At 44.5% G+C, this 25,453-nt stretch overlaps 1 protein-coding gene across 1 annotated transcript in view; it reads left to right on the forward strand.

Annotated features, from left to right (window-relative positions):
• Positions 1-8,589: 8,589 nt before the first annotated feature.
• Positions 8,590-25,453, forward strand: part of SLC35F2 (solute carrier family 35 member F2) — a 34,279-nt gene continuing 17,415 nt past the window's right edge. The window contains exons 1-3 of the mRNA XM_034758842.1: positions 8,590-8,831; positions 18,477-18,652; positions 19,507-19,634. Of these exons, the coding sequence (XP_034614733.1) occupies positions 8,692-8,831; positions 18,477-18,652; positions 19,507-19,634 (444 nt within the window). The 5' untranslated portion in view covers positions 8,590-8,691. The remainder of the gene's footprint in view (positions 8,832-18,476; positions 18,653-19,506; positions 19,635-25,453) is intronic.

A 25,453-nucleotide genomic window follows, 5' to 3' on the forward strand; every position in this document is an offset into this window, starting at 1 on the left:
GAGGAGGGCATAACCTGGATTATTTTCCATCTTTAACCTTACTGGATGTAGGCATTCTGGAACAAGTGAGACTTTAGGGAGGGATTTGAATGCAGAGAGGCTGGTGGCTTGCTGAACTGGGATAGGGAAGCACCTGGCAGCATGGAAAAAGATATGGAAATGGGACTGGGAGCAAATACTAAATATTTAGGGCTTGATCCAATACCCATTAAGATCAATGGAAAGACTCCGATTAACTTTAATGGAAGTTGAATCATGCTCTTAGCCAGTAAACTCTTTAGGTTAGGGACTGTGTCTTTCTGTAAGTATGTACATTGTCTAGCAGAGTGAGGCCCCAATGCTAACTGGAGCCTCTCGGTGCCACTGTGATCCAAGGGGATCATGTGCTTGATTCTTTTAGAGGCACTGTGCACTCATAACTGCAACTGATGGAACCTGCAGGTGCTGAGCACCTCTGAAAAATCGGGCTCATTAATCATACATTTCAAGGCATCTGTCACCTTTGGTATCTAAGCATCATATCTGGAAAGACCATTATCCAACTATTCTGTGAATGATCCAGCAAGAAACCTCCATAACTTTTAGATCTGCAGAAAGGATCAGTGTCATTACTTAAAGGGTGCACACACCTAGGAGGCAGAAAAATTATTTACCATTAGGGTGGTACATGGGGGCTAAATAATGTAGGGAACATATAGGATTCTGGCTACAGCTAGCTCTGGCCCCACACACTATGCATCTTTACTGTTTTACAAAAGCTAGATATAAACAGAAGTGAGTAGTAGGTTCCTATCTGACAGGGAGACACAATGGGCGAAAAGGTTGGAATAATGCATTACACTATGCCCAGACAATGTGTGATATTATAGCAGATATTGTACACATGAAGCACTTGCACTTTTGAGTTCACTGACCCTATTGCTAATTCCAGTAATAGCTAGCAAAATCTGGAAGGACAGTATGCTTTATGGCCAGCCTAAACATAACTCCCTGAAATCCATCTTGTCCTGCTAGTGGGATTTGACACTGCCTGACAAATGATAATCAAAAGAGCTGATGGGAAAACCTTGCATTTCTGAACCAGTCTGGCAGAGATTACAGTGAGAAAAAATCCTATGCTGTGTCTTCTAGAGTCAGACATAACACAAAGCTTGAAGCTACTTAACACACTTTGATTAATAAGAAAAAAAAAAAAAAGATTTCCCTGCAGTTACCTTCCAACATCCAAATGAGGAGGCTGCTTTCTTAACCCTAAAAAATATTTTGGCTCCTTCCTTCTGAGTCATACTTTCCTATGGTTTCAGGGAATCACATATAACACTCTGGCTTGGGAACATATAACTTACAACAAGATCTCCTGTACAGATATACAACTTTCGCTGTTCGGGCTCAACACAGTATTGTTTTGGGGGCTTTTTTCAGTTGATCCCCCCAGTGAATAGTACCATGAAAATAACATTGGAGAAAATCTAGCAAAGCAACTAGAGTTAAAACCTAATGACATTGTGATTTTGAAAAACTCCTCTGATAAAAGATGACATACTTAAATTGTCCAAAGATCTTCACCACACTCCTAAAATACATACCGCTGAGGAACTTATTAACAGAGCAATTTTGATCCAGCAACCAAATAACACTCTTTCCCATACTTCCTTTTAACATTTCTCAAGAGTTTTGGTATATGTGATGCACCTGCAACTCAGATTTAGCTCTACCTATAGAATGTCTCCATTCCAAGGACAATACCTAGGGGGCCGAGGGCACAGTAAATGAGGCAGAGGCAGTCTGGGGAAAAATCTCATACTGCTACCGCGTTTAAGGCCCAAGACCAACATTCTATAAACAGGGTGGACTGGAACTCTTCTTAGGGATTGCTGGGAAATGTAGTCCTAAGGGCAAATGGGATTGTAGTTTAGGGTCCTGGCAAGGCCTGAGGGGAAACAAGGGTGGGATATATAAAATGTATCCTTTTCACAGTCCAGAGACAGATCGGTATTTGGTACATAGCTATAACTGTAGAGTGTACTTCATTTTATTCCCAAAATCACAATCACACAAATTTGGTGTTCCCTCAGTTTTATTGTTGAAAAATTATTTACATCAGAATCAAAGAATGAATGCACTGCAGCCATTTAGACTAATATAATTAAACCCATAGCATATTAAGTTTCCATCAGGAATAATATTTTTGTGTTTTATCTTGGGCCTTTGTCACACATTGTGTTTACATTTGCACCTTGGTAAGTTCAGAAGTATTTATTCAGCTGCTACAGTGATGGGCACACTATAAAAATAGATTATATAAAATACATATGAGCACCATAATCCTTCAGCTCCTATTTTAACACCTGGCTTTCTAATAGAATCAGTCTAAATTTTTCCAACAAAAAGTTTCAGTTTTGTTTTTTTCCATTGCTGAGAGCCAGTTCCATTGCATGGTCCATCTCTCCTGCTGCCATTCTGGCATCGCACCCGACCCTCACCCTTCGCCTCGCGGGTGGTGACCCCACGAAATGGGCCCACATTGTCTTTTTGGGCTGGGTCCGGCTGGGTTACATGGGTAGCTTGACCACCAAATGCTCACCTGACACCACGCCGCAGGGATAGGTTCTGGTATTTCTAGTCCAGGCGAGTTCACATGGTCATTTTTGGGCTTTCAAGAGAGTCTTGATGCGGATCGTTTTTAGTTTAGAACCTCCCCCCAGACCTATTTGCCTAGGGTGACCCTACCAGGAGCACTAGGCTCCAGATGACATAGCCCTGGGGTTTGTTGGAACATGCAAGCCCCTCCATCACAACAAGGTAAAAATCCTCAGAGGGAATTGGTGTGGTGGCAGCAGTGATGCAGGCACTGTACCAATCTGTGGTGATGAAGCGGAGCTGAGTTCTCGGATGAAGCTCTCTGTTTACAGGGCATTCTACTTCCCCATCCTCACCCATGGTCATGAACTTTGGGTAATGACCGAAAAGACAAGATCGCAGGTATAAGCAGTGGAAATGAGGTCTCTGTGCAAGGTGGCTGGGCTTACTCTTTGAGATAGGGTGAGGAGCTCGGCTATATGGGAGGGCCTCGGAGTAGAGCCGCTACTCCTCCGGATCGAGAGGCATCAGCTCAGGTGGTTTGGGTACCTGATAAGGATGTCCCCTCGGAGGCTTCCCACTGGGCATAGGCCCTGAGACCGACCCAGGACATACTGGAGAGATTATATCTCATGGCTGGCCTGGGAACGCTGGGGAATCCCCCAGGAGAAGCTGGAACCTGTTGCGGAGGAAAAGGAGGTCTGGTCCTTCCTACTCTCCATGCTGATGTTGCGACCCTCACCAGGAAAAGCGGCATAAAGGAAAAAGAAGAAGACGTTTCAGTTTTATTAAAAACCCAATTTTTTAAAGCAAAAAATCGAAATGGTAAAATTTGGAAAAAAGTGAACACTTCTGTTTCAAAATTGTGGGTCTACCCTCCCTTCCCCCTGCTTTTCAAACACTTAGTAACTGTTTTACAATTGGCAAAAGTTGGGAAACATCAGGAAACTGTAGAGAAAACTCTACTTTTCATGCATTTTTACTGTTTCAATGAAGATTTCCCCACTTTCTCACACTTTGACCTTTACCTCCCTTTTAGCAGAAAAAAGTGTGTGTGCAGGGGTTGGGAAAGAGAAGTGTAACAAAAAGAAAAAAGGGAGTGGAGAAAACCCAGAAAAGTTTTTAAAAGCCCACAATTTTTGGTCTAAAAATCAGACATTTGAAGTAAAAACAAATAAAGTGGAAACTGAAATTTTTCAACTGAAAACTTGATATAAGGCTGTTTTTACCCTTCAAAAATTCTGCAGGAAAATTCTACATATATGTATGTTAAACTAAACAAAACCAGTTATCTTTATGGATAGCAATCTGGAGTTTCTTGTGGAAAGAGAAATATGAATTAAGAAAAAAAATGGCATAAATAATGTTTTCGGTTTGAGATGAACAGCACCATAAACCAGGCAGAAGAGATGGACATTGAGACTCAGATGTCACAGAGACATGTATGGATCATGTGGAACCTCTAGTGGTGAAAATGGTCTCCATTTTACAAAATAATGAAAACCTGCTTCTATGTACTGTGAAATCTCTGTTCACAATCACATTCAGAAATTGACACTGCATTAATGGGATACAATCTTTCTTGTTGTTTTTTAAAGAGAAGAACTGCAGGAAATCTGATCTATGTTTTGATTGTGTTATACTAATAACATAATACTATGCTTATGCTTGAGATGGCAGTTCCATTTTAAGCTCCTATTTCAATTATTGTAATGGCCACTGCCTACTTAAAAATGAGACTTCTGCCTGAATATTGTATTGAGAGAAGTTGAATGAAAAAAAAATTCTCTTTTTCCCTCCATAAGTTTCTTTCTTTATGCATTTGACAGCACTTGGTGTATGTAGCCAGTTTCATTGTTTCTCCTTTATTCATTTAGGGCCTGATTCAAAGCTGTTGAAGCTAACAAGGTTTTTTCCCTTCCGCTCCTGAAACACTTATGTGAGTAACTTTATGCTAATGAATAATCAGTTTGATCTCAATAGGCCTATTCATGTGAAAAAAAGTTACTCATATTGTGATACAGCATGGCCAGAAGGCAGCAGGAGAGTGATCCTATTGGGATCCAGGAAGTGGGCGGGCACTGCCCGCCACTGCTAAAGGACCTCCCCCCAGCCTAAGGGGAGGATCCACAGGATCTGGAAGCCAAGCGATTCCGGGGGACAACTAATGAAATAACAGGGAGAATGATAGAGGGGAAGATATGTAAGCCCCAGGATGATGAGAACCTTATTCCCTGGAGAGGGAAGAGAGGTTGCTATAGATTAATTAGAGCACCTGAAGTCAGTCACCTGTTAAAAAAAAAAACCCTGCTTCAATCAGCCAGGGGAAGGAGTTGAAGCAGAGTGGTTTGGTGTTGGAGCAGAGAGCAGTTTGGAGGAATTGAAGCAGAGTGGTTTGCTGTTGGAGCAGAGAGCAGTTTGGAGGAATTGAAGCAGAGTGGTTTGCTGTTGGAGCAGAGAGCTGTTTGAAGGAGAACAGTTTGGAGAAGTGCTGTGGCGGGCCAGAAGACCAAGACCCTAGGTAAAGGGAAACCTGGCTTGTGCAGAGCAGAGGGACTTCACAGACACAAGGGATTGGGAGAAACTTGGCCCAAGCGGAGAGAGGGCAGAAAGCCCCACAAGCTGAAGGGCTGGAGAGGGAAGTAGCCCAGGGGAAGGAATTGCTAGTTCAAGTGATTTGCCACTATCCCTAGGGCCCCTGGACTGGGACCCGGAGTAGAGGGCGGGTCTGGGTCCCTCCCTCTCCAACCCCTTTCTCTGGGACACTAGTTGGGACAGTTGATACCCCAGATCAGGGGCAAGAAAAGGAGGCCTGAAACCCACACCCCCAAAAAGAGGAGAAAACGCTAGACCCATCATAATATTGCCGGCAATTTGCCACAATGTACATAAATATTTGGAGTATTAGAGCATGAGTCATTTCCCCTTATTGTTTTGTGCAGGCTTTCACCCACCAACCAGGGAGGAAAAGATATTAAAAGGAAAATACTATTGTAAATCCACAAAAATTGGCACAGTTATGAAGAGCTGCATGTAGAGAGCTTCACATAAGCCATTTGCAATGAACAACAAGAAGCTGTACTGGTCCTACAAAACTCACGAACTATGCTGCATATTCTGGATCACCACCTACTGGCATCTTATTTATCTATCTAGCTATACACATAGACACCTCTCTTTTATAGAGCACTCCTGTAACAATGGAGATTCAAGGGCAGGTGTCATTTTTTAATCTGCTTTCAACTCCTTTAAAAAAAAACTGGCTAGATTTCAAGCTCCCCCTTTCAAACTCTTACTACTACCCAAAAATGTTCTTTTGGGCTGATATTTTTTGTTTATTCTCAGCCCTGAAGTAATTGGTTTTGGAAAATATAAGAAAAGCTTGTCAGTCTGTTATCCAACTGTGATGTTTTTCAGCCATTATAATTGGTTTTCAACCTTTAAAAAAGAGTGCAGGATCTTGGCTCCTTTTCACTCAAATAGTTTGGATTTAAAACTTCAACTTGGGTATAAACCTAATTCTCAATAAAGGTCACTAATACTTTGCTAAGATTAAAAAAAAAACACTTGGAAAAATGGTTAAGAAGTTATTAATGTGTGCAGTGTTAAGTTTGTATTGTTCTAATTTTTGAATCAAAATATTGAGCAGTACCAAGTCAAATGCCTCACAGAAGTCTATTACATCAACACATGCATCCAATGAAGTGGGCATTCACCCACGAAAGCTTATGCTCCAATACATCTGTTAGTCTTAAAGGTGCCACAGGACTCTCTTTTGCTTTTTACATCAACACTATTACCTTTCTTAATCAAACTTGTATCTCATCAAAAAAAGATATCAAGTAAGCTTGACAGGATCTATTTTCCATAAACCATGTTGATGGCATTAATTATATTACCTTCCCTTAGTTCTTTATTAATTGAATATCAACTGCTTTATTATCTTATCATTTTGGAGGAAGAAGGATTAGGACCTGGACACAACCTGGCTGTAAGAAGCAGAGGAGAAGGAGTAAAATATTCTCAAGTCATATGTCTGAGTGACAGGGAAGATAGTGATAGTCAACAGTGACAGAGAATGTGGCACAGGAGGGAAGGATTACTGAGGAAAGATCGGCTATGTTTAAATTACCAGCAATTCTTTCAGGAGATATCACCGAGAGACAACCTGAGATGTGGATGTGGACAGATAAAAACAAATCAGGAATGGAAAGCTAGATTTGTGAGTCATTCGCATAAAGATGGTATTTAAAGCTTTGTGAATGGATGAGACAACTGAGATTTTATAGGCATAAAGGTTGGGAAGTTAAAAGTTATGATTCCCAGAGTAACTCTGACTCACTTCATTAGGGATGAGCTCAAGCTGCAAAGTTTGCATCTGAATCCAAGATCTGAACTCCCCCAAAATTAAGAGGATTATGTTCCAGCCTTTACTGTAAAGGTAAGGTATACAGATGCAAAGGTCAGATCTGAATCTGAAGTTTCCCAAAGCCCAAGGCTTGGTTTTGGGCCCATCTTTTTCTACACTAGACATACATATTGTAAAGAAAAAAAATCATGTATGGTTACAAAATATCCCATATGCGCCAGGGGACCAAATCTGAAGTTACTCTGGGGACAATCACTTGAATTTTCAAACTTTTAAAATAGGATCCAGAAAGTTATATCAGCACCAGATTTCTTGACTCTTATAAAGTAGGTTTGCAGTGTGTTGTTTTGTTCCACTTTCATTTGAGAGAACTTGATAAAAATCCCACTTTTTGGTTTACTTAATTTTTGAAATTTGATTTGTTATTGGGGCTAGTGGGTTTTGTGCTTGTAGAGCAGGAATATGCTGCATCATTACCAAAAGTTAAAAAGAAACAGAAGTCACTGGAGAATGCAAAAACCTGGACATAGCAAATCAACAATTGAATTAGGCCAACCCTCTTACAAGGAAAAGAATTGATTGATAATTTTGCACTATTAATCTCCCTTGACAGAGATCATGAACATTCACATAGTCACACTAGGTACTTTCCCCCTAGACAGGTATAATAAGGGCTATCTAAAAATCATTCTAAAGGAAGGTAGTCAACCAAACAGAGAGAGAAATTATTCACTCTCCCTTTTGGATCTTCCAACTTTTCCTTGGGGCGACTGGATTCATGTTAAAGCATCTCTTTGGCACGTGTACATTCCAGATATTCACAATCTTGCTTGTTCTTTGGCAGTTCACCCTTTCAGATTGTGTCAATGAATGTGATTCAGCCAGTGACCTTCCTGATTTGTTCAACATTTTGAAAAGGAAACTCTGGGCCATGCTGATTGACACCAGCTAAAGACCTGGTTTGCAGTCTCTAAACTACCCACAGATCTATTATGCGCTCAAAATAACGAAGGGACTGACTTTCCCATCACGTAAAATGATGGAAATCAGAAGAAACCCCATACACGTCAAGAGTTACACTGGTGTAAAACTAGTGTAAGATTGGAAGAGAATCAGGCCTTGGGAAAGCAGCTCTGATTCACTGCAAGTCTGATTTAATAAAAAGAATGAGGAGTGCCAGTCTCTAAGGTGCCACAAGTACTCGTTTTTTTTTGCTGATACAGACTAACACGGCTAACACGGCTACCACTCTGAAATCAGATTTAAGTGTTTGCCTCTTGCAAACAGGGGAGCACAACAAATCCATTCTGAGTGAGAAATCCCAGAGATCTGGGGCATGGCCTCCTCTGCCACAAAGACACCTGGGAGGGGAAAAACTAGAACTAACATCATTGTGCAACCTCACCTGCAGGTAGAGAAGGCGGGAATGAGTGACGAGCTGGCAGCTCCCCAGATCAGCCAGGAGAGCAGAGCAGAGGTCTCTCCCCCATCCTGGAGCAGGTTACAGCCCCGGAGAGGGATGCCAGCGTGCGATCTTGACTGGATTGTTTGGGTCTTGTCTGCTGACTGTTAATGATTTGCTGCGGAAGCCACCAGCACAGGAGACAGAGTTTGCCGAGCAGCTGAGCCAGCGAAGAAGCCGCGCGCTAGCACCGCCCTCCCACCTCCTTCCTCTCCTCTGTCTGCGCTCGCCTCCCACCCAGCTCTCTAGACAGCAGCTGCTCGGCGGCGTCTGGCTCCAAATGGAAGTGGCTGGTCCTGAGGATGCCCCCTGCCCGCGGGCACCGTCGGAAACAGCAGCAGCTGCCGCGACTGCAGCAGCAGCGCCTCTGAGATCGTCCTCCAGCTTCTTGCTCGGGATCAAAGATAAACTTTGCACCTGGTGAGTACAAAGGGCCGAGGCGGGCGGCGGACTTGCCGCGTGTCTCTGCCCTGCTGCTACCCGGAGGAGCCCAGCGGAGGCTGAGCCACATGTGATCAGCACATGGGTAAGCGGGAAGCTCCCTTCCCGGAAGGGATGCCCTAATCCCCCCTCCCTCCCCTGAGGGCTACCCCACTGAGAGCAGACCCCTGCCTGTGCCCAGCTACCAGCGCGTGTGGGCTGCGTGGGGCGTTCACACGTGTTTCTCCGGGAAAGCCCTTAGCACCGGGGTAATAGCGGCTCAGCTCCGGGACTGCTTGGGAGGTGGAAAAGGAGCCTGAGAGTGAATTGCAGGATCAGGGGTCAGGAGGCCAGTTCCCAGCTCTGCCGCTGACCTGGTGTGTGGTTTGTAAGCAGCTCATTTAATCTTACCGGGGATAACACTACTCCCCCTCATCTCCCAGGGATGTTGTAAAACGCATGGAGATCCTCGGGTGGAAGGTGCTACAGAAGAGCACGGTATTAGGTAGCTTTTGCAATTAAATCGGTGTCCCCAGCTTCATAGCAAACGTGCCCCCTTTCCCTGATCTATCAGCCACTTTATTGTGCACCCAACTGGTGTTGCCACATGCGAACAGGATGGACAATAGGATCCTGTTTTGGCACCTTGCCGCCCCTTTGCAACAAAACAGCCCCAGGGTGCAACCGAACCTGGGTCTGGCATGTGGGATGATATTCTGCAGGCTCTAAAGCTGAATTGGGGGCCCGCTAATGGCTCATGAACAGAGTTTGCCGTTTGTGGGATTACGATGAAGAAGTCAGTACCAGGGGGATGAATGCTTGAGTGGCAACCCTTTATGTGTCCCCTTTGACTCCTTCACTCATCCCTATTTGGTATCTCTGTAAGGTAGTATCAATCTTTTGGGAACGAGGGGCAGGGCAGAGCTAGTGACCTGAATAGGGAAGAGATTCACTCTGTTCACCTTGGCTGCAATCCTGACCTCATTTACATTATTGGTAAAGCTCCCATTGATTTTAATGGGCTCGGGATTTCATGCTTTGTGTCCTGTGGATAAACTGGGGGAAGGGAAGCATGAGGTAATCTCCCATCCATCTTTCTGCCTTTTAAAAACCTGCAGCAGTGAAGTCTAGGTAGGGGGTAGTCACACATACCCTTAAATCAGTGGTCACCAACCTTTTTACACCCATGATCACTTTTTGAATTTAAGGGCAACCCAGGGTCTCCCCGCCCCTTCCCCAAAGAAAGCCCTGTCCTGCTCACTCCACCCCCTCGGCCCCTGTTGCTCGCTCTCTCCCACCCTCACTCGTTTTCACTGAGCTGGGGTAGGGTGCAGGCTCTTAGCTGAGCCTGGGGCAGGGGGTTGGGGTGTGGAGGGGGTGAGGGGTGCAAGCTCTGGGAGGAAGTTTGGGTGCAGGAGGAAGCTCCAGGCTGGGACAGAGTGTTGGGGTGCAGGAGGGGGTGCAGTGTGTGGGCTCAGAGGGAGTTTGGGTGCAGAAGGGGACTCCGGGCTGGGGCAGAGAGTAGGGGTGTAGAAGGGGCATGGGATGCTGGCTCTGGAAGGGGGGTTAGGGCTGGGGCAGGGGGATTGGGGTATAGGAGGGGGCATGGGGTGCTGGCTTTGGGAGTGGGGTCAGGGCTGGGGCTTGGGGTGCAGGAGGAGGTATGGGGTGCTAGCTCGGGGGGGGGCTCAGAGCTGGGGTGCAGGAGGGGGTTCAGGGTGCAGGAGGGGGTTCAGGATGCTGTCTCTGGGAGGGGGCTCAGGGCTGGGGTTTGGGGTGCGGCCTCCCACCAGGGCAGCACTTATGGAGCTCCCGGTGTCCCATGGCTACCTCTAAGGCAGGCTCCCCACTTACCCTGTCCCCACGCTGCTCCTGGAAGGGGCCAATGCGCCCCTGCGGCCCCTGGGGCGGGCACGTGGTGCCGCATGCTGCTCCTCTCTGCAAGCATCACAACTCCCCGTTCCGGGCCAATGGGAGCTCCGGGGGCGGTGCTTGCAGGCAGGAGCAGCATTTGTGGGGAGACCCCTGCCCCGGGGCCTTGCTGGCCAGGGCAGGCAGGGAGCCTTAGCGGCAGCCCCGCTTCTCCACCAGAGATCGCGATTGACTGGGAGATCCTCTAGCATTGACCAGTCAATCGTGATTGACCGGCTGGTGACCACTGCTTTAAATGAAACATCCCTATGAAAGGCTGCTTTTTAACTCTCCCTGTGTGACTTTGGTCCTGTAAAGATGTGGAATGTGCTGGCCCTGATCCGGCAAAGCCTGTAAGTATATGTTTAACTTTAAACTGAAAAACTACTCCTATGCTTTCATTTAAGTAGGTGTTTAAGGCTCTTAAATCAGTGAGGCATTGCAACGCTGAGTACAGCAAAGCCTAAATACCTTTTAAAAATTTGAACCTAAATGCTTTGCTGGATTGGGGCCAGACTGCTTTGTACCTTGCAGAATCGGGCCTATATCCCCCAGCTATCTGTCTGTATCCCAGAACCACAGCATAGTAGGAACATTTTTTACAGCTTTGTAGCATCATGGGCCAGGATGCCAAGAGAGGTTTCTAAGAGTCAAGTCTCTCAATGAGGATCCTTTTAGCTGTTGTCTAGCATTGGACAAAACTCAAGACTACAATCTCTTCTGCATCTCAACGTCCGGAGACTGACTTCAGCTGAGGCAAACTTAGTATTGGAGAGTATTAGTATCTGGTTGAAAACACAAATGGGGAAAAAAAATCTTCACTAAAATTTTGGAAGTTGTTTTTGTTCCATGGGTATAGAAAAGGAACTCATATTCTTTCAAAATATTCACAAACATGTTGAATAACAAAAGTTCCTTTTCAGAACCTATGGACTGAAAATTACTTCAGATTTTTCATTCAAATTTTTATAAGAAATTTTTGGTTTACAATTTTTTGAATGTTTTGGGGCTCTTTTTTCCTCTCCCTTCCCACTTTTCTCACATTTTAATTGCCCCTCATCTTCACCCCTTTTTCCATTTTCCACAGAAAAAGGGGGAAAGAGAAAAGAGGAAGGAAAAGGAAGGGGAAAATAAATAAATCATAAATAACATTACTGAGACTAAATTTTTCATTTTCCAATTTTGTGAAAATGAAAAAGCCCCCAGAAAGTTTGTAAAATTTTTGTTTTTTATTTCTAAAAATTTCCGATGTAAAGAAGAATTAATTTTTAACAATAAAAAAAGTCTTCATGTGGAAAAAAAAATTAACCAGCCCTAGAATTAGTTAGAGGTGGACAAGGTCTGTTAGGTTTCACGAAAGCTTATGCTCAAATAAATTCTTAGTCTCTTAGGTGCCACAAGTACTCCTGTTCTTTTTAAGATCTGTTAGGTCAGCTAGGCCAGTGATGCGCAAACTTTTCCAGTCGCATGGGGCCCCCCCTTATCATTAATGGAAGCTGTCCGTGACCCCCCATTACTGCACAGTCAAGGCTTCCTCCGCAGCGTGCTGCTTCTATATTGTTGCCAGGCTGCATCTCAAGGGCAGGGTCAATACCTCTTTCCTCTTGGGTTTTCAGGATGGGGGAGGGCACGTATGATAGTCTGTGGGGGCAGAGCCAGTGCTGGGTGTGGAGGCTGGTGGGAGCAGAAATCGGCATGGGTGGCCTGCTGAGGTGAGTTGGGGAAGGAGGTGGCGCTCCATTCCCGACCCCCTGTGGGGGCTGGCATGAGCCGTCTGACATCGCTGTTCAACGCCCCAAACATTCCTCCGTGCCCAGAGAGGCACACCTCATAGTGAGCCTAGATCAGTGGTGCGCAATCTCACTGCCAATGCAGGATTGTTCTCTGAGAGCCAGCTAAGTAGCGGGATCTCAAAAAGAGGGGGAGGGGGGAATGTTTTCTTTGTTCCTATGGCTGAATTTTGGCCAAAGTTGTGAAAGGCAGTATATATACCCTGAAATGTATGCATGCAGAGCCTTCTACTCTCAGAGAGCCATTTTGGGAACTGTAATAATAATTCATATACTATTTTGGACTTTTATCTCAAGGCTCTTAATACACTTTAGTAACATTAAATGCACTTCTATTCTGAAAAGTATTTCTGTAAAAAGGCATTGTTGGGCTCCATATTTACTGGTGTCTAATAACTTCTGTGTTAAATATGCTCAGCTTCCTTTTTTTATATCTGCCAGTTCTGCACTCGCAGCCTGCAATCTGTTTCTTTTTCATACATTACCAGCAGTAACAAAGACCCTCAGTGACACCTCTGCAATGCCATTAACTTTCAGTAGGTTTGCATAGGTGACACCAAACAACTCTGTTGAAGTGTCACTAGAAGGAATAGAACCTAGCTCACGCTAGCTGTGCAGGGCTAACAAAAATAAAAAGTAGTAAGATTTATTATTAGCGCTCACGCCAGCAGATCTGACTGAAATATGCTCAGGTACAGAGCTCTTGAATAAGAAAATGTAATTTTTATATAATTTATCTTGAGTGTAGACCTTTTAAATTAAGTTAGCCTCACAACAACTAAAAACTGCTTTAAGTTACAGCTGCCTGGCTGTTACAAGGGTTCACACAAGCTTAGTTGCTAGTCAGCGGGTACGTCTACACAGCAGCTAGGAGGTGTAATTCCCATGTTGGGTAGATGTGCATGTCCTAGCTCTGATTGAACTAGAGTGCTAAAAACAGCAGTGTTGACATGGCAGCATGAGCAGTGGCTTGGGCTAGCGTCCAGAGTACAGTCCTGTCCGAGATCCTAGGTATGTACTTGAGCAGCTAAACTGAGCCACCACCTGAGCCATAGCGGCCACACTTAGGCCTAGTCTGCATTACCAAGTTAGGTCGATGTATGCCTTGCATCAACCCAGTTGTGCACGTGTCTACACTTAAGGCCCTGTCTACACTACAATGTTTGGCTGATGCAAGTTACGTTAGCATACAATCGCTGCAGTTAGCATATTGCTTGTGTGCGTGCAGACTTGGCTCCTTGCATTGGCACTGTGTGTACTCATCAGGACTGCTTGTGTTGATGCACAGTGCGGTGCTGCATCGTGGGTATTCCAGTGAGCAGCCCACCACTGTTCAGCATGTTGTCTTGGGCATAAGTGAGTTGGGCAGGGGTGACTGGGAGCAAGGGTTCAACTTCCCATAAAGCCATGTTCTCCATCCCATAATATTGCTATCCCATAATTTTCGCACCTGTTTTCAATTTCCCACAAACCCATGCGGGGCTTGTTAATGTCTGCCATCTCTGACAGAAGCATGGAGCCTGCACAGCTCTGCACTATTGTCGTGAGCGTTGCAAGCACAGGAGGCACGATCCTCTGGTATTTGTAGAGCCGCAAGAACTGCAGGGAACATGACAATTTCTTTGAGGACAAATTGCTAAGGGACATAGCGAGAACCAATTCATGGGTGTTGGTGGCATTCACAGAGCATCTGCAGACAGTAGAGTTCTGCTTCTGGGTTCAAGAAATGAGCACCGACTGGTGGGATGGCATTATAATGCAGGTTTGGAATGATGGGCAGTGGCTGCAGAACCTTTGTCTGTGCAGCTACGGGCTTTTCTTTTCTCTGCAGACATGCCCTAAAAATCACGGACTCAATAGAGACACTGGATTTATGGCTTATTACAACAATCTATAACCTACATACAACACCCATCCAGCTGCTTTCCCTCCCGCCCCCTTCCTTTTCTTCCTATGACTGGAGTGGTCTTAACAGGCCATTTCACTTTGAGTGGTTCCTTGAAATACACCTCCACCCTGATATAATGCTGTCCTCGGGAGCCAAAAAATCTTGCAGCGTTATAGATGAAACTGCGTTATATTGAACTTGTTTTGATCCACCGGAGTGCGCAGCCCCGCCCTCCCGGAGCTCTGCTTTACTGCGTTATATCCGAATTCGTGTTATATTGGGTCGCGTTATATCGGGGTAGAGGTGTATGTGGTAACTACTTATACTAAACAATCTGTTGAACCTTGAATTTAGCAATGACACTCAGTTTCCCAAACCTGAAGAAGAGAGCTATGTAAGCTCGAAAGCTTGTCTCTCTCACCAACAGAAGTTGATCCAAAAAAAGATATTTCTTCACGCATCCTGTCTCTGGCTGTTCAAACTCTAATATCCTGGGATCATCACGGCTACAACAACACTGCACAGACACAAGGGCTATCAGACAAGCTCAACGAGGAGCTATACGGCTTAGGGAGGCTTTGAAAGAGCACTTTAACAGCAAACCAAAGTAATGCGCTCTGGTGTACTGCACTCAACCTGGCGCTGCAGTTTGGGGGCCTGTTAGGAATTGTGTGATGCTTGCTGCACATGTGTGCATATGTCACTGACATTGCAGCTAATAATGTTGGGATGCTTGCTGTACATTTATGATGACTGCTCCGTTTTGCATTGGCCCTATGGGTTGTGCGTGTACAATATTACAACTTTCACTGCCACCAGGCATCGTGCCACTGCAGCATTTCAAATGTAGACAGGCCCTTATATTTTTACTGCACTAACATGCTCTTAGCTAGAACATGTACATCTACCCAGACTAGAATTACACCTCCCAACTGCAGTTTAGACACACCCTGAAACTATGTCTTCACTGCAGTTAACTCAGGTTAACTCCTCTTGAATTAGCTTAGCTTGAGTGCAAAATAATTGCAAAATGACACTAGAACAGCACAAAATAATAGTATTAATGATTGTATTAGCAACAGCTGAGTTTTGGTAACTTGAGCTGTCGCCTATACCCCATGATGGGCCAGCCAACTTGAGTTAAAAGCACCAATACAGTCCAGTTTTGGATTCTTGAGTATGTCCGCACTACAGTGTATAGAGTAGACATACCCAAGATGGTTTTGATCCAGCGAGCTCGAATAAGAATAGCAGTGAAGCCACAGCAGGTTGAGTGGCCACATGGGCTGCACAACCCCATCCAGGACCCTGGGTATGTATGTAGTTGAGTGGTTAGCCCAGGGGTCGCAACCTCTGGCACGTGGCTTGCCAGGGTAAGCGCCCTGGTGGGCTGGGCCAGTTTGTTTACCTGCCGTGTCGGCAGGTTTGGCCGATCGCGGCTCCCACTGGCCGCGGTTCACCGCTCCAGGCCAATGGGGGCAGCGGGAACCCGTGGCTAGCACATCCCTCGACCTGTGCCGCTTCTCGCCGCTCCCATTGGCCTGGAGCGGTGAACCATGGCCAGTGGGAGCCGCGATCAGCCAAACCTGCTGACGCGGAAGTAAACAAACTGGCCCGGCCTGACAGGGTGCTTACCCTGGCGAGCCGTGTGCCAGAGGTTGCCGACCCCTGGGCTAGCCTATGCTGCTGCGGATTCATTGCTATTGTTATTCGAGCTAGCTGGTTCAATGCTAGCTGGCGTACGTCTACATGTGCTGCAGTCACACCGCTGACTGCAGTATAGAAATACCCTTTGGGTAGTGTACAGTGCAGCCATGAGTGTGATTTACAGCTCGCGCAGCCATACGTCTGGAACTTTAATCCAACTAACTTGCTAAAAATAGCAGTGAGGATGTGGCAGCGTGGGCTGCACAAGGCTGTCTGACCCCCCGAGTATGTACTTGCATTGCTAGCCCAAGCTGAAGCCCACGCTCTCACTGCTGTTTTTAGTGAGCTAGCTAGCTTACAGCTAATGCGGGGACATCTACATGTACTGCAGCTGCAGCTCAGAGGTACCCGTATGCCTACACAGCAAATGATGATGTGATTGAAGCACAGGTAAGCATACCCATGCAAGCTTTAATATAGCTAGCACAGCTACCAGTAGTAGTGTAGATGTGGTGCCCAGGGCTTCGGCATAGGCCTTCTCATGCTACAATCACACTTTCACTTGCAGCATAGACCTACCCTAGTGTGGGGATGAGACTTGAGTTAGGGTACGTCTACAATGCAATCAGAGATGTGACTGCAGCACACGTAGGCATATCTGAGCTAACTTTGAGCCATAGCTATCTTGAATAACAAGAACAGTGAGACTGGCAGCATAGGCTAGCCGCATGGTTACGTTCCAGGGTCCTGGGTGGGTTTGTACAATCTGTGCTGCCAACCAACCTGCTTTGGCTTCACTGTTATTTGTGATTCAAACTAGCTAGATGAAAGTTAGCTTAGCTATGTCTACCCATGCTGCAGTCACACCTCTGACTATAGAAATACCCTTACTGGGGAAACACTTGAGTTAGCTCAGCCATGAAGACAAGCCCATAGTCAGACAGTTTTCAACATCCACAGTTTTTTGTGATGTACATGAAAATCTGGTTGTATCTTTGCAATATTGCCAACACCAAGCATTCAACAATCATAGAATTTCAAATCAAGTTCATGGTCTTGGTCCTTGAGCTCAAAGCACTCTATGGCCAGTATATCTAAAAGATTGACTAAAGCTCCAGGATAAAGATGGTGGTTGATAACTCCACTCCTCTGGTACATGGGAGTTCTTAGCACTAAAACTCATCCGTGCAGGAGACCATGTGATCTGAGATTGTGGAATGAACACCCCCAGAAACTAAGGAGCATCACAAATCTCACCATCTTCCACTCCAAGTGCAAGGCACCTTTCTTTGAGCTTGCCTTTTCAAACATAAACAGGTAGCAACAGGTGTATTTATTAGCTCCTCACGGCCCTCCCCAAAACCAAAATAACAACAAAACCCTTATCACAACAAGGCACGCCACTGCGCATGCTTCTGTCTCCGGGGAGAGGAAGAGAGAACAAACCATACATGACAGATGTGTAGTCGTGTTGCTTAATGCACTTCTGGAAGGCGCTTAGATACTGCAGTGATGAGTGAGATCTGATATCCTACAGAGTGGTCACCAACATAACCAGCTTGTGAACTAGGCTAGGAATATAATTTGATATATTAACTTTGAATGTCTAGGAATACAACAAAGCTCAAAACTACTTTGAATTAAATAGAGAACATGCTTGAAAACCAAAGTGAGCTAGAACCCTTTCCCCATTTGTAGCTGGGCATAGAAAGAGGTGCATGAGTTAAAGCAGTGCTTGCATAGGAAGTGTTCATTCTAATCACCATCAACAACTGCAGCGGTGTGTGATGGAAAATAGCAAAAATATCCACAGCTAATAATAACACTTTGCATTTCTGTAGCACCTTCCCTCCAAAGGTCTCAGCTCACTTCAAGTCACTCAGGAATTGAGCTTCACAGGAGGCTTGAGTTAGATAAGTATTATCCCTCTTTTACGGATTGGGTAACTGAGGCACAGAAAGTTTAGGTCGCACAGGAACTCTGTGCAGAGCAAGGAATAGACCACAGGCCCTGGGTATCAGACTACCTAGCTGCACTGGAGATATTCTCTGACTGGTTTTAAAACCACTTCAGCTAAACGGAGTTTAAAATTATTTAAAGAGATAGTATGGACTCAGTTTTAGATGCTTTAAGTTGGCTTGATCTATTTTTACTGAATGGGTTCCAAGACTGTATGAGGTTAGAAAATGCTTCCAGCGTAGACAAGGCCCCAAGTGCAAGTGTAAGTAGGAGGTGCGCTAAAAAATGGTATCAACAACATGTTTGAGTTGAGGAACTAATGAAAGGGAGTGGAAGAAAGAACTAGATGCCAAGCTAAGAAATGGCTTCTTGTTTTTCTCTGTAAATATTAAGATAATTAATTTTTGTGTTTAATTCTAAATTAATTACATTTTTCTTTTACATTTACAGTCATATTTTGAAAACACTTGTGCTGGGTCAGGTGCTTTCCTTGTTTATCTGTGGGACTGCTGTTGCAAGCCAGTATTTAGCAGAACAGTACAAAGTGAACACTCCAATGCTACAAAGTTTTATCAACTATTGTTTGCTTCTTCTAGTTTATACAACAACGTTGGCATTTAGGAGAGGTATGTGAAATACCGTGGGAGGGATTTTGGTTCATAAAACTGTTTTCCTTGCATACTTTTCATATTAATGCACTAAAACAGTGAGACATGCACTCTGTGAAGTATGGGCCAACTGAACTGAACTGAACACATGAGAGATATCATAAAAATAGGGGTCCACTCCTGCACCCACTGACATCAGTGGTAAAACGCCCAGTGACTCCAGTAGGAACAGGATTGGGCTGTAGAAGAGTGAATGCACCTGAATATTGTGGGGAGAGTAAAGGAGGTTTTATTTGTTTCATAATTTGTTTAAAAAAACATTTTGTATATATTTTAAAGTATCAGTCATAGCATAGTGAGAAGCTGGCAATTTTATGGCCCTGATCCTGCCTTCAGACAGGCACGAGTGGACCCCTTTTCTTGTACAGAACCCCACTGAAGTCTGTGAACCTAATTCTCAGTTACTGAATTCCTATACTTCTGGCAGGAATGAAGAGAGGGAGGATGTGATGGCAAAGGCAGCTTTAAGATACCTTTGCACTTCCCATATTCTGGGCTATATAGGGCTATGCTCAGCCTTTTGAATAAATTAGAGCAGTCCTGAGGCTACTGCTTTTTTTATTCATCTTCTCTTTAAACAGCCCTAGTCTTGTCAGTTTCTTTTCAATTGGAAATCTTTCTATGCCTTTACTCATTTCTATTGCCTGTTTGTGGGCTGCGTTCTGTTTCTACTTTATCTTTCTTCAGATGGGCCAACTAGAAACAAACACAGTAAACACATTAGATATACTTTAAAAAGCAAGAGCTCTGAAATAAATATCCAGCATTCCTTTTGAAACAAACGTATATTGATTGAAGTTTTCTCTAACCAGGCAGTGACAGCCTTTTGCAAATTCTGAAAAGGAAGTGGTGGAAGTATATTCTGTTGGCAGTAGTGGATGTCGAAGCTAATTACACAATTGTAAAGGCTTACCAGTACACAACCCTAACAAGCGTTCAGGTATGGATCCTTTTCCCTTTCTGATTTGCTGCTTTTAAATCTGTTTGAATCCGTTACTAACATAAGATTTTATAGTACAAATATGGAACCGTTTTAAAATGGAAAAGGTTGTCAATATATGGAGTCCTTGCTGCAGTCTGGGGAATGGAGCATGCTGTGCCATGAGTAATATTTCTGGGAAGCAGTGAACATTTGCTCATGGTATCCAGTGCCAAGTCTCTTGAGTACAGCTATTATTTTGATAGAACGCGTTTTTAGGAATTTGCTGACAACAGCTTCATTTCCTGGGTGGTGCAAAACAAGGATTTGGGCCAGATTGTGTCTTGTCTGGCAAAGGCCCTTGTCCCCGCCCCAAGGAGCTCTGGGAAGCATTGTAATACAGTGGGGCACACCTGTTGCACGACACTCAGGTGGGTGCATTCTCATCCATGGCCAACCAGTATTTCTGACCAGTGTGGAGTGGGAGCTGGGCCGTGGCCCCACCTGCCTCCTGTTCCTTTTCACCTAGTTTTGATGTGGCTTGTATCCCAAGGAGCACTGCAGGGAGCAAGGACTGCAGCTGTGGCTGCCCCTTAGTGTGAAGAGAAGGGGAAGGTTCCTTTCATACCCTTCTGCTCGAGCACGGGAGTCAGCCACAGCCTGGCCCTAAAGGGCTCCAGCAGAGATAGAGATTTGTGAGTGTGACTGAAAGCACCCCTGTATTCACACCCTATGCACCACTGTAATAATCTTAGTACTAAATAGCCCTGTGAGGTATCATGAGGCTGGTCAATAATATCATGGTGGTGAAATGTTTGTAGCAATATTATATGTAATGTTATGAAATCCCCCTGTATGGTGTTATTAGGATACGTTCCAACCCACACAGCCCTGCCCAGGCAGAAGTTGTTAAACAGGCCTGTCCTAAACAAAGGAATGTGTGACATGAGTAGTAGACAGGGTCCTCCAGACAGCAGGGGGAGGAAATGACAGGAGACAAAGCAAAATTTGCATTTCAGCAAACACAGGTGAGAAGGAAGATGATGGCGCCTTCTTCATCACCAGATTCCCTGTCACCTTCTTTACTGTTTGATTAAACTTTGGTTTGAGGATAACCTTCAGAAGAAACCACTTCAGAGATTCACTGGACTATACAAGAGTGGGGCAGAGAACCTCATATTCTCTCTCTCTCCTTCACCTAAGGAGACAAAGTAATCAGGGCCTTTGAGTCTCCGGGAGAGATCTTGACCAAGGAAAGGGTCAGTCACCATCTTGCTGGAAGACTGTGGTTGAGAAAGGCCATCTTAAACAAAGCCTTGACCAAAAACTTGCTAGATTAGGTTTTAGATTTTTAGATTTATGTTTTCACTTTCATCTCCTGTACCCGAATTCACTTAAAAATCCTATCTTCTTTATTATGAACTTGTTTTATTTTTTAAAATAAACCAATCCAGTGCTGTATGTAAATTGAACTGTTTGGTAACTACAGTTAAAGTAGTAAACTGTTGAATATTTACCCTTTATAGGGACAGTAAACCTTTACTATCTGAACTGTCCAGGAGATACTCCTGGGGAAATGCTGTGCAACTGCAGTGCAGCAGAATAATGCTCCCTCCCCCCCCATTCTCTTTGCTTCCTTGCAGAAAATGGTTTCTGTAGGGAAGCAAAGAGAAGCTGCACCAGTACTCACTCACCCCTCCCTGGCAGCTCAGATGATCTTTTTGGGCTGTGTGTGTGTGTTGGGGAGGTAAATCTCTGGGGGAGGAGGGTCTGGGGATGCCCCAGCCACCCAGAGACTGCTAGTCCCAGCTTGGGGTGGGGGAGAGGATCAAGACGGAGTTCTCCTTCCCCCTTCCCCTCCCCTGCACAGAGCAGCTGGGGCTGGGTCAGATAGTACCCTGGCTGCAGGAAGCTCTGCACGGGGGGGTGGGGGAACAGAATCTGACTGCTGGGGCAGGGTTAGGGTTAGGTCCGAGGGAGGGTGCGGGGGGGGGGGGGGGTCCTGGATGCACGGGGTTTGGATGGACGGGGGAGCAGCTCCCTGTACAGTGACTCCTCCCCCCACCCATGCACCCAGAATCCCCCCTCCTCCCGAGCCCCTTCTGCATCAGGAGCCCCTCGCACCCAGAACCCCCCACACACACATCAATTCTCCCAAGCCCCAACCCTGCCACGCCTCATCCCCTGCATCAGGAGTCCCCCGTCCCCCCACTGAACCCTAACCACCATCACCTGGACTCCCCTGCAGAGTCCCATTCCCCCGGCACCCAGAACCCCACACTGGGCTGCCCACACCCACATTGTGCCACACAGAACCCTGGAACTCTTGAGGGAATTCAGCAACAAAAAATATAAAAAATTAAAATTCTGCAAAGTTCTGCATATTTTAATTGTCAAAATAACACAGAAACACAATAATCACTCCATTTTCAATTATTTTGGTAATTTATTTCAAAATACTTGTCAGCAAATAATTGAAAATGGTGTGATTATATTGTGTTATTTTGACAAATACAATATGCAGAATTTTAAAATATTGTGCACAGAATATTTACTTTTTTTGTCGCAGAATTCCCTCAAGAGTAAGGAGAGGGTTGGACAGTGCAGAACACACATTTCTGGGAAATTTTGGGATTGGGAGTGTGTTGGGGTCCACCCTGCAAATAGTAACCAAGGGTGAAGGAAGCCAAAGTGTGACCGGTGTGTTGCTGACAGGCTGCTGGGGTCAGAGTTACTGGACCAGGGCTGTGGCTATACACAGACACTCAGGGTGTGACATGTATGCTGTTTGTGTGCAGCCCAGGTTGGGAGCTACAACAGCAAAGCACTTTGAGGCACCCAAGCTTGCAGGTGAGGTGGTGACACAGCCCCTCACTGGTCTGTCCTGCATCTGGGAATGTGACAGTGAATGAACCAGACGGAGAAAGCAGTGTTTAAAATACAGAGAGAGGCCCAAGCCATAATGTTTAGCCCTATCTCTGGCTCTGGATTTCCCCAAGGCTGATCACTGCTGGAGACAGGCTACTTGACAAAATGGCCCAGTAGGCTGCCCCCTTAAAACAAGTTCAGGATCCTCTGCATCAGTGAATCGATGGAGCTTGCGATCAGCCTCATGATTCTTCTCAGTGGGAAACTTCCACTCAGTGGGAAACTTCCATATACTTTCAACAAAGGAAAAACAAAATTTTTCTTTAGTTTAGCAGATGTTTGCACTGCAAGGAAGGGTCTTATAGATTTTTACAATGATAACATTGAGATGGCAACTGCTATTTCCCGGTAAGTAAAGAAAAAAGCATTTTGGTGCACACGTGCAATGGTTTATCCTGCCACAGTGAAAACAATACCAGTGGAAATTAGAATTCTAACAAGGACATGTTTTAATTTCATGCCATCGTCTAGCTGAGCTGATAATTGAAATAAGTTGTTTGACCATATACTTCACAGCACAAAATATGCAATATTGAAAGAAAGATCGCTTTATATTAAGGGCCCATTTATAAATGGTTTCTGAATAATTATAGATGTTATCAACATGTTATAGACAAGAGTATTATCTATTATAGACGTTTATAAGCTGTGACGGGTTGGATCACAGAAACCCCCCCGGGGGGCTGCCACCTGGTTTGCCAAGACTACCTCTGCTCCTGTTTTCCCTGCCAGCTCAGGACTCCAGCACCCTGTCTTGCTGAGCCAGACACTCCCATCTGCTCCAACAAAGACCCAGGGTCTGAATTACTTGCTCCAAAGCTGCAGGTTTACCTGAAAACAGCTTACAGAAGTGTGCTTGTCTTTAGCACTCAGATGCCCAACTCCCAATGGGGTCTAAACCCAAATAAATCCGTTTTACCCTGTATAAAGCTTATGCAGGGTAAACTCATAAATTGTTCTCCCTTTATAACACTGATAGAGAGAGCTGCAGTTGCTTGCTTCCCCAGGTATTAATATATACTCTGAGTTAATTAATAAGGAAAAAGTGATTTTATTAAATACAGAAAGTAGGATTTAAGTGGTTCCAAGCAGTAAAAGACAGAACAAAGTAAGTCACCAAGCAAAATAAAGTAAAATGCGCAAATCTATGTCTAATCAAACTAAATACAGATAAGATCCTCACCAGTTTCAGAATACTCCCTTCTACAGACTAATCTCCTTTTAGCGTGGGTCCAGCAATCACTCACACCCGCTGTAGTTACTGTCCTTTGTTCCAGTTTCCTTCAAGATTCCTGGCGGGTGGAGAGGCTCCTTCTTTAGCAAGCTGATGACAAAATGGAGGGGTCTCCCAAGGGTTTAAATAAACTTTCTCTTGTGGGTGGAGACCCCCTCCTCATCCTGTGTAGAATCCAGTCACAAAATGGAGATTCGGAATCACATGGGCAAGTTACATGCCCATGCATGACTCAGGACTTGCAGGTAGTAGCCATTACCCACATACTACCTTGAACATCCTCAGGTAGACTTCTTATGTGGATTGGAGTCTTCCAAGCTCTTTTGTTTGTTAAGTGTTTCCTGACTGAGCACTTAATTTGCACATTCCTTTCCCAAGAAGTGACCAAATGTTCTAAAAGGCTACTTAGAAATCAAGCAATTATACAGCCAATGTTCATAACTTTGAACACACAAATGGTGCCTGCATACAGCTAGGATGAACATAACCAGTAGATCATAACCTTTACATACATATGTTACATGGCATATATAGCAAAACCCTATTCCAGTTATATCATACATACATTTATGAGCACCCCCCCATAAAGCCTTATGGGGTACACTGTCACATAAGCACATCAGTGGAAGGTGTTATAATGGTTATAAGCAACCTATTGATCTGTTGGGATCTCTAAATCTGTAATAATTGACTAACCATTTATTAAAATATCTATTAGCTGTTTATAAATGAAACCTTAGTATAAAGTGTGGCCAAAAACTGAGCTGAGACAGAACATCTGGTAAATCAAATTGGAGGGTCATTTTTTTTCCTCCCTGTAAAAAAGGAGGGCAAAACTGAACAGCAACAGAGAGTTTGCTGAGGTGCTAGTAGCAATAACTCCAAATGTCAATTGCCTACTGCCCCATAGGTGTCTTAGAGCGCTAGTGTATGAACCATTATTCTTATAAGTAATCCCAGTGACATCAATGGGCCAGATTCACTGCTGTGCTTCAGCTGCTTTGCCCTTCTCTGATCCTAGTGCTAGAAGATGATATCTTATACTAGAGGGCTTTGTAATCTAGCAGATAAAGACATAACAAGATCCAGTTGAAGTTGAAAAATTCAAACTGGAAATAAGATTTTTTTTTTTTTTTTTTAAACTGAGGGTGATTAACCATTGAAACAGATTACCAAGAAAAATTACCCATCCTTTGGATGTTTCAGTCAAGATTGGAACTCTTTCTAAAAGATGTGCTCTAGCTCAACCACAAGTTATTGGCGTTATTGGGCTAGATGTAGGAATCACTGGCTGAAATTCTGTGGAGGTCAGAATAGATCATCTCATGGTCCCTTCTGGGCTTAAAAATCTATTAAAGTTTTTTATTTTTAAAATGATTTTTTCAGTCTGGGCTGGAGGACTGTTTGATGATTAGAAAACTAGTGAAATGGTGACCGCATTTATCTATAAATAGTGAAAGGGACATTTCTAGACAGACTGTCTAAAACTCTTTGCTTTTGCTTCTTTTTGATAAAACCTATTTGACGTCAATGCTATCATTTCACGCAGAGGAGGCTTTGTTAAAGATTCAGCAATTTCAGATAGATTCCCTAATAGCTCTGGCTGGTCTTTCAGCAAAATCAGGGAAGACAAGATTTTACATTCCTGACATTTCTAAAGGTTAAAAAAAAAAAAAAA

This window comes from Trachemys scripta, chromosome 1 (genome assembly GCF_013100865.1).
Source record: "Trachemys scripta elegans isolate TJP31775 chromosome 1, CAS_Tse_1.0, whole genome shotgun sequence".
In the NCBI taxonomy this organism is placed as follows: domain Eukaryota; kingdom Metazoa; phylum Chordata; order Testudines; family Emydidae; genus Trachemys; species Trachemys scripta.